At 44.7% G+C, this 12,081-nt stretch overlaps 1 protein-coding gene across 3 annotated transcripts in view; it reads left to right on the forward strand.

Moving 5' to 3' along the window:
* The window catches only part of RELT (RELT TNF receptor), a 196,470-nt gene that overhangs the window by 114,762 nt on the left and 69,627 nt on the right, over positions 1 to 12,081 (forward strand). For all 3 annotated transcript variants that reach the window (XM_069640114.1, XM_069640116.1, XM_069640115.1), the window contains exon 3: positions 11,341 to 11,454. In XM_069640114.1, the coding sequence (XP_069496215.1) occupies positions 11,341 to 11,454 (114 nt within the window). The remainder of the gene's footprint in view (positions 1 to 11,340; positions 11,455 to 12,081) is intronic.

Raw genomic sequence — 12,081 nt, forward strand, 5'->3', positions numbered from 1 at the left:
AATAAAATCCCTGCACAACATGCATTACCCAGTAATACAAATCTCTCTGCATCATGCAGCATCCCATAATAAAATCCCTGCATAGCATGCAGTACCCAGTAAGGACACCCCTACCATGCATGCAATATCCTGCAATAAGAACCTTGCATGGCATGCAACATCTATCCTGTAATAAAATCCCTGCTCAACATTTGTTATCCAGTAATACAAATCTCTCTGCATCATGCAGCATCCCATGCAGTTTCCTGTAAAGAGAATTCCTGCAAAGTGTGCGGTTTCTAGAATATAAATTATGCACATCAGGCAGTGCCTTATAATAGAATCCTTGTACCGCATGCAGTCCAGCGTAATACATTTGCTCAAGACCATGCTCTGTCCAGGGACCACATCTGCTCCGCATGCAGCATCTAATAAAAAGTCTGACTAATAATAATGCAATCTTCTTTAGGCATGCAGTGGCCTATAGAAATACCCCACCTCATTATCTGCGTTTCACCAGAACCCTTAAAGCATCTGATTAAACTGCATCTAAGAGGCGGCGTCATAAGTCTGTAAGTACTACTTGACACGATCTACACGATCGGGCCTGGATTAAGAATGCCATCAAATGGTCCTCATTGTATCATCTTGGGGGTGTTGACACTAGTGCGTTTGTCCGTTCCACGATCAACTAAAGAAGTGTCTTCTACTTCAATATAATCACTCTTTCCCTAATTGCTGATTGGAGATAATAAAATAGGTTGGAGGAATACATTATCTAGTCGGTTTTGGGGGTTCTTCTGCCAAAAAGGTTTGTCAAAATGAAAACACGCTGGGATATATTTTTAAGACCACTTGACTGAGATTATTGCCCAAAACGAGTGAGACGTCGTGGATAAAATTGATATTTTGGTAATGGAGCCAAATTATGCATTGAAAAGGCACATTTGATCTACGAGATTTTTTATAAAAAGATAGATTTTAGGGAGTTTGAAGGGGAACTGAGCCATCATAGTACTCTCCAAGAAATGCTTTTCCGCCTCCTACCTAGAGTAGCGAACATGGATCTTTCAGAAGACTCGCAAGAGCCTCTTGCTACCAAAATCTAGTCCAAAATTACTTTTCTTCTCTGGGCAACCCCCCCCCCCAATCATTTCAAATAGCCGTTGCTTATCCCACTAGTAATTTAGCCCTTGAGTGGCAAGTCTTCCGCAACCTGGCAAAAGTTGCTCTAATCTGGACCCTAAAGCAAAGTTCCCTCTTGGTAGTAAAACATTCTGTAACAAACATCTATCGGCAGGAGCAGTATGCAGACGACGATTGAGTGAGCAGCCTCGGTGCAGTAGGCAGGAGACGATTGAGTGAAGAGCCTTGGTGCAATATGCAGGCGACGATTGAGTGAGCAGCCTCGGTGCAGTATGCAGGCGACGATTGAGTGAGCAGCCTCGGTGCAGTATGCAGACGACGATTGAGTGAGCAGCCTCGGTGCAGTATGCAGGCGATGATTGAGTGAGCAGCCTCGGTGCAGTATGCAGGCGACAATTGAGTGAGCAGCCTCGGTGCAGTATGCAGGCGACAATTGAATGAGCAGCCTCTGTGCAGTATGCAGACGACGATTGAGTGAGCAGCCTCAGTGCAGTATGCAGGCGACGATTGAGTGAGCAGCCTTGGTGCAGTATGCAGACGATTGAGTGAGCAGCCTCGGTGCAGTATGCAGGCGACGATTGAGTGAGCATCCTCGGTGCAGTATGCAGGCGATGATTGAGTGAGTAGCCTCGGTTTAGTATGCAGACGACGATTGATTGAGCAGCCTCTGTGCAGTATGCAGGTGACGATTGAGTGAGCAGCCTCGGTACAGTGTGCAGACGACAATTGAGTGAGCAGCCTCGGTGCAGCATGCAGACGACGATTGAGTGAGCAACCTCGGTTCAGCATGCAGACGACGATTGAGTGAGCAACCTCGGTTCAGCATGCAGACGACAATTGAGTGAGCAGCCTCGGTGCAGTATGCAGATGACGATTGAGTGAGCAGCCTCGGTGCAGTATGCAGACGACGATTGAATGAGCTGGCTCGATGCAAACACGCCACATGGGGACAATGTCTGCAACTGTTGCTTCATCTCAGCCATTTCTGGATGTTTTTAGCCCCCCAAAAAGCAAAAGAAGTTAATTATTTGATCTGGGAAGACAGAAAATTCCCTAACTCCCACCGTATATTTGAGACATGACTTTCTGTTTTGTATCCTTCGTCAGTCCCTGAACTCTTTGTGCCAGATTGAGAGTCCACTTGCGTCTATTTTTTTCCTCTGAATTAACAAAGACATAACGTTGGACAATTTTGACAAGCATCTGACTTAGAACTTAATTTCTTTGTTACCATAGCCCTTTACTCCTGAAATTCTAAGCATTACATTATTTAGACTTTCGAAACAATGGGAGAACTTCCAAATATTCAGGCATGAAATGATAGGACTTCCTCTCCCAAAATGTTGTCTCCAATATTTCGAGCTGCACTCTGTTTTTCCTTGGGCGGCAGCATACTCTCTCTTATGGAGTTTATTTTGTATGCAGTCTGATGTGCGCGGAAGCCATATTGGATGTGAGTGAGTCACGAACAGACGGTCGCGTCTAATGGAGCAGCTTTTTGTAGGAGGCACAATCTGGGCTGGAATGAGTCGACGTTGTTTGCAAACATTCACTGTGTTGTTTTTATGTTTTCCTTCCAAACACTTTGTAGAAGTGAGCAAGGCGGAAAGGGAGTGAGAAAGGCAGAGGCTGCTGTATTTCCTGGGGAGCTTAAAGAGCCAAGCTGTGGGGTGCTGCGCTACTAGGTGGGAAAAGTGGGGGTAAAGTGAAAGGGAGCCCAAAAGGTGAAAGAACAAGAGTGAGGTATAGTAATTGACCAAAGTTGCTGACCACCAGTGGGATCCGGTTTGCCCATTACATGCATACTCTTAGTGCACAATGCGACACATGGTCTCCAGCTTTAACCACCCTTACTTCAATGTATTGATATTCTGGAGAGAGAGCAATTATATGCAGACCATAGGATTAATGAGGAGGGGAGTGATTGAAGTCATGCATGGCGCATAGCGCGCAACTTGTCAATGTTGGCTCGCAGGCCCTTTGACTTGGAACACTCATTTAGCCAGAGATTTGCTTGGATATGCAATGGGATTGGTAATTTTGGGGGCACTATTGTTGGGTGAAAAAGTAAGGATGCAGATGCCACCCCGTTCCCACAAATGCGGCTCGGGTGAGGGCTTTGATTGGTATCAAACATTGCTAAGAAACCCAGAAGAAGCTTGTGAAACAGAAACACTTGTGTATGAGCACAATAGAAATATAATATCATATCAAATCATAACATTCACAGTTGTGTATGTTTGTAATACATTTTCAGAGATAGTTCTCACTGTGTGGCTACACTACTCTCGTCTGCATGTTAGGGACCCATGTAGGTAACTGAATAAGCAACAGATGGGGCCCCAGAGGCTGGCGACCTGGTGCGCATCTAGATTCTAGGAAGATGGGGCACGCCTGGAGCCAGTGGGCAATTGGGGTCCATTTTCTTAAAGTGGAGACGCTGCAAATTGAATAAACAGGGGGCATAGACAGGTTTAGGCGCGGGGATGAGCCTGTGTGTGCACTCGGGAAACAATTCTCCAGATCAAAGTTTAACCAAGTGCAGTGGACACTTAATGAAAGTTATGTCGGATGTCTTAACCCACTCATCCAAGCCCTGCAACAGTACTGTGCATTGCTGGCAGCGGAAACATCAGAATGGCCACTGGAAAGCATGCTGATTGCTCAAAACCATCCAAAAATGTTCAGTAAAAACCGGAAAAATAGGCTGCCACCCACTTTTGGCTATATTAGTGAGCACAGGAGGTCACTGCCTAAAACCACCATTGGGATACACACAGAGTAGCCTGAAACCACTTGGAAATAGCAATACTGATTGCCAAAAGCAACCCAGAGCTGTTTGGGAATTCATTTTCTTGATTATCAAAATGTGCTAAAATCATGGCTCACAAATCACCAAAAAGATCCAACCTTCTTGTTGGGTGTTCCACACGACTCTACCGCAAGATTCCACATCAATACAATGTCTGCAAGAATCATATGCTATCAAGTAAAATCCCCTTTTTGAAAGATATTGATGTAAAGACAGCTGTCAAAAATGGGTGTAGTACCGTTGCTCACCTCTACCAGAAAGCCGGCGTTTTAAAACAATTCCTTGTAAAAACTGAACAACTGAACCTAAACTATGCCAAAGAAATACTTGCTATCAGAAGCCTAAGGGGTAGAGACAATGTAAAACTATATTCTAAAAAGACTTGAAGGAAGCAATTGTTTAATGTATGTATTAAAAATGTGGGTTATATTGCAAGAAAAGACACATTGTAGGCATTGGTTGCAGAGTTAAGAAGTTTCCCACACTGGGAACCCTTCACACCTGGGGCCTCCCTACCAACAGGACAGGAGATCGCATGGACATGTTAATTAGAACTGTTGTGAGAGGAGGAGATTTCCCCTGCTGGCAGGAAAAAGAGACCATAGATTCCTTGACTGAATGGAATATGCTGATTTGGGTGTGACTGGTCAACAACTCCTGGCAGGAAACAGGCCATGTGACCTCTGAGTCAGAGCCAAGTTGTGGGGGGGGGGCGGACCAGACTGAGATGTGAATTCAGTTGAGAGCAAATATATGTTTTATAAAATTGCAATTTACAAAGTTTACCAAGCTGACAGAAATGTCAAACTTGGAGATTCTTAAAATGACACTCACAGTTCAAGACTAAGCTGGACGCCGTGTGATGTTCTGAGACCAAACCCTGTAATTATTAATATTGTAGCTGCAGTGTTTATGCTAGAAACATAAAAACGTACAGTAATATGCTCAGAGAGGGTGTGTACGTCTGTGTAAAATTTGGTGCGGAACCAATCTTGGCAAATTCACCAAAAATGAAAATAAGTGGTCATTTCTGAACCCAAGCTCGTAGGAACATGGGACTTGAACAGAGACCGGTCTTAATTAATCTGTGAGGTGTACATGTATTCTCAACAACTTGTGTATCTGGGAAACATGTTTGTCATGAAAAATTGATTTGCTAAGTAAAAGCACTAGATTGTAAAACACAGCATCACTCTGACTCATTCTGACACGCTAATCCTTTCTCCAGTCAGGTCACAGGGAATTCTCTAACCTATCAAACCCTTAGGGGGTTGGGCATGTAGAATCAGCCTCCACACCCACTTTGAAAACACATAAAAAGAGACTGCTCAGGACAGATGAGACACACTCACTTTTCCACTTCAACTGATTCCTGCGAAGCACTCTACCGGACCAGATCCAGACAATATCCAGACTCCAGACTCCAGACAGCTCCAGACAATATCCAGACTCCAGATAGATCCAGAGACCAGACTCTAGAACCAAGCTCCAGAATCCAGAATCCAGAACTTTGAAGCAAAGGCCTAATTCACAAGCTGAATCCTTCTCAGCAGGCCTCAGAACTTTAGCAACCTGATTCTCACATTCAACAGCCGGGCTGAGCTGTTCTATTCTAGCCAAGAACCCTGTGCTAGGACGAGGTCCAGACCCAGAAAGCAGCGCTGTATCCAGAACCCGTCAGACCCCGACCCGAGGCCGTGCTGTGAGCAGAACCAGTGCCTGAGACCGTCCGGTGGTGAGTGAAGTCCAAACCTGACCAGATCGGTGACGAGGTCCATTTCCATTTCCATTCCATTCCAAAACTAGGAGTGAGTATCTAGTCTAGAACTGTAGAGAACCAATCTCTTAGTTTAAAGTAATCTTATCCCATCCATTTCAACCTGTCCGGAACTGCATTTAGAATTTTGTGTCCATCCTGCGATTTCAAATCTGTAAAAGCGCCTTCTGTCATTCTGAAATCTTGACTTTATTTCTGTAAATCTACCTCCACAAAAATGTCTGTATCTTTTGAACCGTATGTCCTAGAAGCAAATTTTAACTGTCATTTTAAAGCTAAGTTTTTCCGTAATCGCGATTTATGCACGCGGAAACAGTGCCGTGAATTGCAATTTGGCTCAATTTCATTTTCTGTCAAAATAGCTGCTCCTTGCTTTCCACTGCTGAATTTCGTTTCCAATTTGATAATCATTCATGAACCATTGCTACTGTTGACCTGAACCAATCCAAAGTAACTCTCACTAGTGCTGAGTATCCTTTAGTGAGTTAAAAGCATTTTAGTATATTTTCCCATCCTTTGCAATTACATTCAAAAGCATTTTGACCTATGTTTTAAAATAATTCCTGTGTCTCTCTAAGCTTGCTGGGGGGAACTGGAATTGAACTGCATTCTTGATTGTATTCTTGAAACATGTGTACCCTCCTTCCCATCTCTTCATACTGCATAGTGGGGGGAGTGAGTAGTCACAGGGGAAAAAGTGATTATATTATCTTCTGATTGAATTCATATCAAGTTTATTTCTGTGCTGCATTCTTTCCCATCTTGCATTTCCTTGAACCATAAAAGTATTCTCTGCTATCTTATCCTTCCTCTTCCGACTCTTTTCAGATTAAAGAGATTGTGCTATTGTAATATTACCCATTGTTGATTACCGTCCATATTCATAAGTGTGCTGTTCAAATATTATTTTATTCATAAAAGTGTGATATAGATATATTGTTTAATTCTTCAAATAAACCTTTTTAATTTGCAAAACAAACCTACTTCTTGGCTCAGTGAGGTCAGGGGGATTCAAAGAGAGGGGCATTATATAAGGGTTCATCATCCAGATTTAAGAACTTTTAACATAAAAATATATAAATACGGGCTTCCATTGGGCATCCCATCCTAAGCATTGACTTAGTTGGATTGCTGGATTGAAGTCACTTACAGTTATAAACAAAGACAGACTAGTCCATAAGTGAGTGGGATCAATTTTGGAGAGTGTGAATGCAAAGTAGGATATCTTTTGGATCTTGTCCTCACTCTATTAGGACAAGACCTGGGGAGCAGCGTGATCATTAATTGTAGAATTGCCATGGTTCAAGTAAGATCCATGATGTGAGATAACTCACTTTGTCTGCGGGGCCAGTGGAAGAAGGCCCCATTGGCAGGGCTGACAAACTCCAAATGTTTTGACACTCCGCACTCGGGAAGACCAGGTTTCAGCAGAATGTCTTAAAGTCCTGGCATCGACTTTGATATGTATTTTGTTGAGCAGAGGGATAGGAGTTGGTTCAATAAGCACAAATTAAAAAGCAATGTTATCTTAAATTTAAAGGTGTTTGAAGCCCTGGAGATATTAATTTTGTGAGGGTATAAGATTAATCGAATTAACACATTGTTAAATGTTGTTTGCCGTTCAGGGTCGACGACTTAACGTGATAAGATAACTTAAAATAGCGGGTAACTTGGATACTCTAGTCCGCAAAAAGTCAGCAAGACAATGTTTAAATGGCATGAAAGAAACGGTTCTTTGGAGTGGAGGGCTGAAGTCCTGCCCTGCCATTCATACATACGTGTGACCAGCAGTACACAAAGTGTCTAGCGATGAGTGTTTACGTCACTGAGCTATTCTATCAGCAGAAATAAATACATGTCCTAGCTGGAAAGCAGCAAAGGTCTGTCCAAGAGGCAAAGGATGTAAGACTACGGGTTGGCAGGCGAGGAGGCAAAAGGGGAATGGACCGAAGCACAGTAGGTGTTTAGCCATCGACTTGCGGCAAGGTGTTCTTTGAAGACCAGGGTCTTCACTGTCTAGCTGAAGAGCAAGAGGGAAGAAGCACATGTGGATTGGAACTGTGTGTAGCTGGAGGGTGCCTGTATTCTTGTTTTCTGCTTCAATGTCTTTGCTTCCAGTCTAGAGTTGTTGTGGCTGCTTGTATTGGCCATGGGGGTGTTCGAGTTCTTCAGCTGGATTGGATGGAGCCTGGAGGCTTCATCACATTTCAACTTTACGTTGATCACATTCAAGGGATGTTCAGATGTCCTAAGAACAACAAGGAAAGTTACCCTATTTCCAATTGTTTATTGACAATTCGCATATTGACGTCTAGCAAGCACCTCCGTCTAATTGGTGACAAATCAAACTTTTAATACCCCTGATCCCTTGGCCTTAAACCCTCAGGCCAAATTATCCAGGCTTCATCAAAATCTCCTCGGGCTGCCTGGTCAACGGGGGGTCAACCTCCATGCCCCTTGCTTAACACACAAACCATTTAAGAGGAAATGTCTGAAATACCCCTCAGAGCTTGTGATGTATTGTGTTCCCCCCCCAAAGAAATCATGTCCGGCACTGCAGGTAATCATTGAGCTCCCAAAGAATCTCGAATCAGCACTAGACTCTTGTCAACTCAAGACCTGCTGGTGCGATACACCTTCCCCAGACCGGAAGGCCATCGAAGGACCAGCGAAATTCATCAAACGGCTCAAATGGAACCTTCTTCTGACCAAGGGATCTCTTACCATGTCCTGAACTCTCAGCTCAATATAGTCATTTATTTTGTTATTTATTTGCATTTTTAAAGTGCTCACACAGCCCAGGGGCATTGAGGCGCTGTTACAGAATTTTTTGTTTTGTTATTGTCTTAGTTGCATATTTATAATGCACTTAAATACCCAGAGGTTTCTAAGCACGGACCTGGGGATCGAGCCTGTGTTGCTTCATGACGTCTTGCTTTCAAGGCTAGCACGTTGCCACTGAGCTATCCTCCCGAGTCATGTGCATGCGTGTGCCATCAAGCGTTAACACAGCGATCAGGTTCTATTTGCACAGTTACATTTCAGGAATGTAGACAGTGATCTACTTGTAATAGGAATCTTCACTGACCCACCCTCTGGCACCGCCTTGTCATTTCATGTTTAATGTGGTGTCATTGCTGTTACCGTTTCCTTCCCTACTGCCCTTTCCTTGGTCACCTGTTTGGATTTGATTGGCGTGTCACCTGAATAAATTACCAATGAAATAAATAGGTGGTGCAAATAATGATGACTGGAGTTTCTGAGGGGCCTGTCCCCCCCCATCACCCTCCTCCTCTCTTGCCTAGCTATAAGGGAATGGGAAGGCGCACAGGGCAGACGCTTTGCCCAACAATGGCCTTGAGCTAGGGTGGGAGCGACCTCTCCTCTGCAACATGATTACCTGCAGACAGTCCTCCAGGGCTGCGTCAATGAACAGTAATTCAGTTTGGCGGTATCTGGGCGGATGTACTCATAACTCATAATGAGGCCCATTGTATGCAAATTTAACTAATGAATATTCATTGTGGAAATGCAATCTATCCAAATGGATTGGCCGCTGGGTAGCGTCGGGCAGTAGCCATGACCATGAGGACACCCTCCCACAGTCCCAGTTGTGTAAGCGGGCATCCCATCTGTTTCTCGGTCTGGTTGCCGGCTCCTGTCATTGCTCACCTGGAGTACTCCTCTATGCAGCCCCTCCCCCACATTAGGAAATATTCTTAAAAATCCCATGCAGGCCCTGTGACAGAGCTCCACTGCGGACAACCGGGACAACAGCTGCTGGTGGAAGGTTGGGATGTCCCCAGGGGAACGTGAAGGGAACGCATAGACAGGTGTCTGAGCTACCTGCGCGCCAGTCTGCCTGTCACCGTCATCGGTTCCAGGGTCCTCGTCCATAAAGTCTGCCTTGCGTCCCTCGCCGGTAGGTGTATTGGGGCTCTGCGCGGTGGCAGGCAGAACACAAGATCATTATTCTGTTAATTACTATGGCAACTGCGTGCATGGCACAGTTCCAGTGAGGGCTGCAGATTCTTTTGACTGCTCCATGCTAAAATGTGCTGTGAAATGTGGTTATAGTGCTTCTCGACACTCCCCGCACAACTCAGAGCTGTTGGGCTACTACAGTAGCAGCGATGCGCAAGGGCTGCTTTGTGCGCTTTATAAATGTAAAAATAAATAAATAAAATGACTGCCACCGCATAAAACATTCTTAACATAACATACCGGTATCCAGTGATATTAACACTTAATATTAACTGCACATATTTTTTAGTGCAGAATATTCAGGGAATGACATTACCAAGCATTTTAATATTTTTAAAAAATCTGTTTTGTTTGGAAAAGGAAATATGCAGTTGGAGAGGTGGGGGCTGCAATGTGGCTCCGCCCACCCCCCATTTTGCCATAAGAAAATCAGTAAGAAATGTCTGCTAAATTAATTGTGGTAAAAAGATGGATGGTAGAAACACACGAAGCCAACATAACATTCTCTATTGTATGGATTCGTTGGTTAAGGCACTGGTGATGAGTAAAAATAGTCCAACAATTTTAAAAATCTGATTTTCAGATTTCTATGGGACGGGGACAAGTTAAATGTACAGGGGAAAACAAGAATCATGCAGAAATAACTTTGAAAAATGTCCATGAAACTGTATCTTTAAATGCCAAAAACAGGGGGGAAATGTTTAAGTTGCTAATTACTTCCCGGGCACAAGCCACTCCCCTCCTGGCATGGACGCCAATTGTTCACGGGCACACAGCACACCATTCCTTACTTGCCAAGAGTGAATAATCACTCACCGATGGATGGATGGATGCCTGGCATTGCAAATGCTGTGGCCTGTCAACAAAGCACACAATATCTATAATTGAAATTCACTCACTCTCGCCAGTCATCTGTTTTCCAGAGTCCTGCCCCAGTCCTGCATGCTGCTCATTGCCCTCTGTGTATGATGACTACACAGCCTCTGGCCCCTTGCACACATCTCTCCTGGGCCGCCTTGTGGTTTGACCCCAGGACCCCACTCAGGTGGCTCAGTCCTCTGCATCCGTCGGTGACCCTTTGCACCTGCACACACACCTGCCTCTTGCAAGCATCCTGTTCAAGGAGCTAGTGGAGAACAGTGCTTGAGTTAACCCTTTGGGATATGATAGTTTATTTATAATGTGCTTAATACCCAGAGGTTTTTAAGCGCGGACCCGGGAATTGAACCTGTGGTGCTTCGTGTAGTCATGCTTCCAAGGCAAGCACTTGCCCCTGAGCTATCCTCCCCAGACTGGTTTAAAGCCAAGTATGTTATGCATTTAAGCTGCCTTCCCTGCCCCGTGCATGGTACGCCGCCGACCACAGGTTACGATTGACCATATTTCTGGGATCTCTGAGAGATTATCTAGTTCTATTCGCATTAATGTGGACTAGAAAAATCCTGCAGAATGTAACAAAGCTGTGTATGTGTGTGCGTAAGAAATGTTGTGTGCCCAGATGGCCTTTTGGCAAGTAAAGCTCCGTATAAGGAAAGTATGTTTCATTGAATGAGTACTTTGTGGCGCTCCATCTAATATTGTGGCACAGGCTGCACATTGTGGTTGAACCCACCTGCCTTGACTTTGCATTTATGCTTTCCAGCTTCTCCTTTGGCACGGGGCGTTCCTGCTGGAGTGTGGCGAACAGGAGTACCAGACGGAAGCGGGCCAGTGTGCGGCCTGTTCGATATGCCCTGCAGGGGAAGAGGCGGACAGGGTAAGGCAATGCGTTCTGGAGCACAGCGACCGTGGTCTGGCCAGGGTTTAATCATTTACTTATTTGGTTTCCTGTATACCGAAGTTGCTTTGAAGCGCCTAGAAGAAAAAGCGGTTGGAAGGGGGTGGAGAGCAAGATCTCATGGGTTATCATTCACAGCACATCATGGAGTTGCATTCCAGATAATGTGGTAATCACAGCTTGACAATGGCGACCAATCAGGAAGGATAGCTCAGGGGCCCTGCGCTTGTTTTGGAAGCTGCAAGACAACGCAGCGCAACGCAGGTTCGAATCCCGATCCCGCGCTTCAAAACCAGTCGCTAGTATTAAGCGCGTTAAAAAAGAACACTTATAATTATAATGATGGACGTCGTCATCCATCCAAATGGAGTCTCCAATGACCTTCTGTATTTGAGGCTGTGTGGTTCACAAGGGCCATAAGTTGCCCCGTGTCATGACTGAGCCGCTCATTGGGGCCTTGTCATTCAATGGCATTATGACACGTGTAATCCAATATTTTTATTGGTAGTAGCCGAACTTCGAGTCTGAGATCTCAAGGAAGAAAGAGGACTCAGTGGCGTAGCCAGGATTGTCTAACAAGTGGGTCCCACCGCAGTGACATTAACG

This window comes from Ambystoma mexicanum, chromosome 7q, assembly GCF_040938575.1.
Source record: "Ambystoma mexicanum isolate Mex_15411 chromosome 7q, UKY_AmexF1_1, whole genome shotgun sequence".
NCBI classification, from domain to species: domain Eukaryota; kingdom Metazoa; phylum Chordata; class Amphibia; order Caudata; family Ambystomatidae; genus Ambystoma; species Ambystoma mexicanum.